Below are 1,422 nucleotides of genomic sequence, written 5' to 3' on the forward strand. Positions count from 1 at the left end.
GTCTGCATATAGTACTGTTTTTAGTTCCTTTTGCTACGTCACATTTTCCACCATTCTGCCTATAGGCATCACGAGGCACACACCTATGAGAAAACCATGCCAATATCCAGTCACACTGGAAACTGGTGTCGCTGTGAAAACCAAAGGGAGTGATTTTTTTTTTTTTTTGTTGACAATAGAACTTTGCATAATCTGTTTGTATGTGTAATCATCAATCAGTTTACGATGAGAGGCATATGCTTGAACATGGAAGTTTGCCTTCAGATAATAATGAGAATTGTGTCAGAAAAAAAAATAGAGCAAGATTAAGCCTGGATAGGCTTAGTTATATATTGTACTGAAAAAAAAAACTAGAGCAAGAATAAGTACCTGCCAAGGCAAGACGCAATATAAATATGACCAGGATAAGTTGGAGATTGGCCAGTTCTGAGTTTTGCTAATATCGATTCTTCCTATAGGGGCATCTCCTGGTGAAGGCACCGGGGCAACTATGTCCGATGACGAAGACAATCCGGTCGACAGTGAGAGCAACATGTTTGACGGGAACGATGTGTCAGATGGCATGGGCTTCGGAATGCTAACCGAGGGTGAGAGATCCTTGGTCGAGCGCGTGAGGCAAGAGCTGAAGCATGAGCTTAAACAGGTAAAACTCGCTGCCTTCCATTCTGTCAGCTGCCACTATGTTGGTGTCCAAACTGAACTGTAAACAAAATTATTTTCCTGACTTTGCAGGGGTATAGAGAAAAGCTTGTGGACATCAGGGAGGAGATACTGCGGAAGCGAAGAGCCGGAAAGCTCCCAGGGGACACGGCGTCTACCCTGAAAGCTTGGTGGCAAGCCCACGCCAAATGGCCGTACCCAACTGTATGTGACAGACATCCCGCATATACCGTCATCGCCAGCAACTTTGTCACCATTTTACATGCAATTCTTGTTGTGCTACTGATGAGCATCGCTGGTGGGTATTGCTAGGAGGAGGACAAGGCGCGGCTGGTGCAGGAGACGGGGCTGCAGCTGAAGCAGATCAACAACTGGTTCATCAACCAGCGCAAGCGGAACTGGCACAGCAACCCTACCTCGTCCTCGTCAGACAAGAGCAAGAGAAAAAGGTACGGCGATCGGCCCAAAAACAATCCTTTCATCACATGCTTGAAATCGCTCAGGTTTTCATTCCCTCTCTTTCATTCTCAAAAAAAAAAAAAGGAACAATGCAGGTGAGGGCAACGCCGAGCAGTCCTGGTAGGGCGGGTGCGGTCGGTCGGAGAGCGAAGAACGAAGAACGAATGCCCCCATATATGTACATAGCGCTTCCATCTTGGAGAAGGCTTTGATACTGCTATTTATTGCTCGGGAGACGACGTCGGCCGCTATTCGCGCGCGGCGTCTCCCCGAGGACCCAACCATCTGTGTTCCCCAAAAAGA

General features: G+C 47.4%; 1 protein-coding gene across 2 annotated transcripts in view; it reads left to right on the forward strand.

Moving 5' to 3' along the window:
- The window catches only part of LOC119341592 (homeobox protein knotted-1-like 11), a 3,493-nt gene extending 2,071 nt beyond the window's left edge, over window positions 1-1,422 (forward strand). The window contains exons 3-6 of one of the 2 annotated variants that reach the window (XM_037613465.1): window positions 459-643; window positions 733-864; window positions 973-1,109; window positions 1,215-1,422. In XM_037613465.1, coding sequence (XP_037469362.1) covers window positions 459-643; window positions 733-864; window positions 973-1,109; window positions 1,215-1,218 — 458 coding nt within the window. In that variant the 3' untranslated portion in view covers window positions 1,219-1,422. Of the gene's footprint in view, window positions 1-458; window positions 644-732; window positions 865-972; window positions 1,110-1,203 lie in introns of both variants that reach the window. The other variant, XM_037613464.1, reaches the window with a different exon arrangement.

Source organism: Triticum dicoccoides, chromosome 7B, assembly GCF_002162155.2.
Source record: "Triticum dicoccoides isolate Atlit2015 ecotype Zavitan chromosome 7B, WEW_v2.0, whole genome shotgun sequence".
Classification (NCBI taxonomy): domain Eukaryota; kingdom Viridiplantae; phylum Streptophyta; class Magnoliopsida; order Poales; family Poaceae; genus Triticum; species Triticum dicoccoides.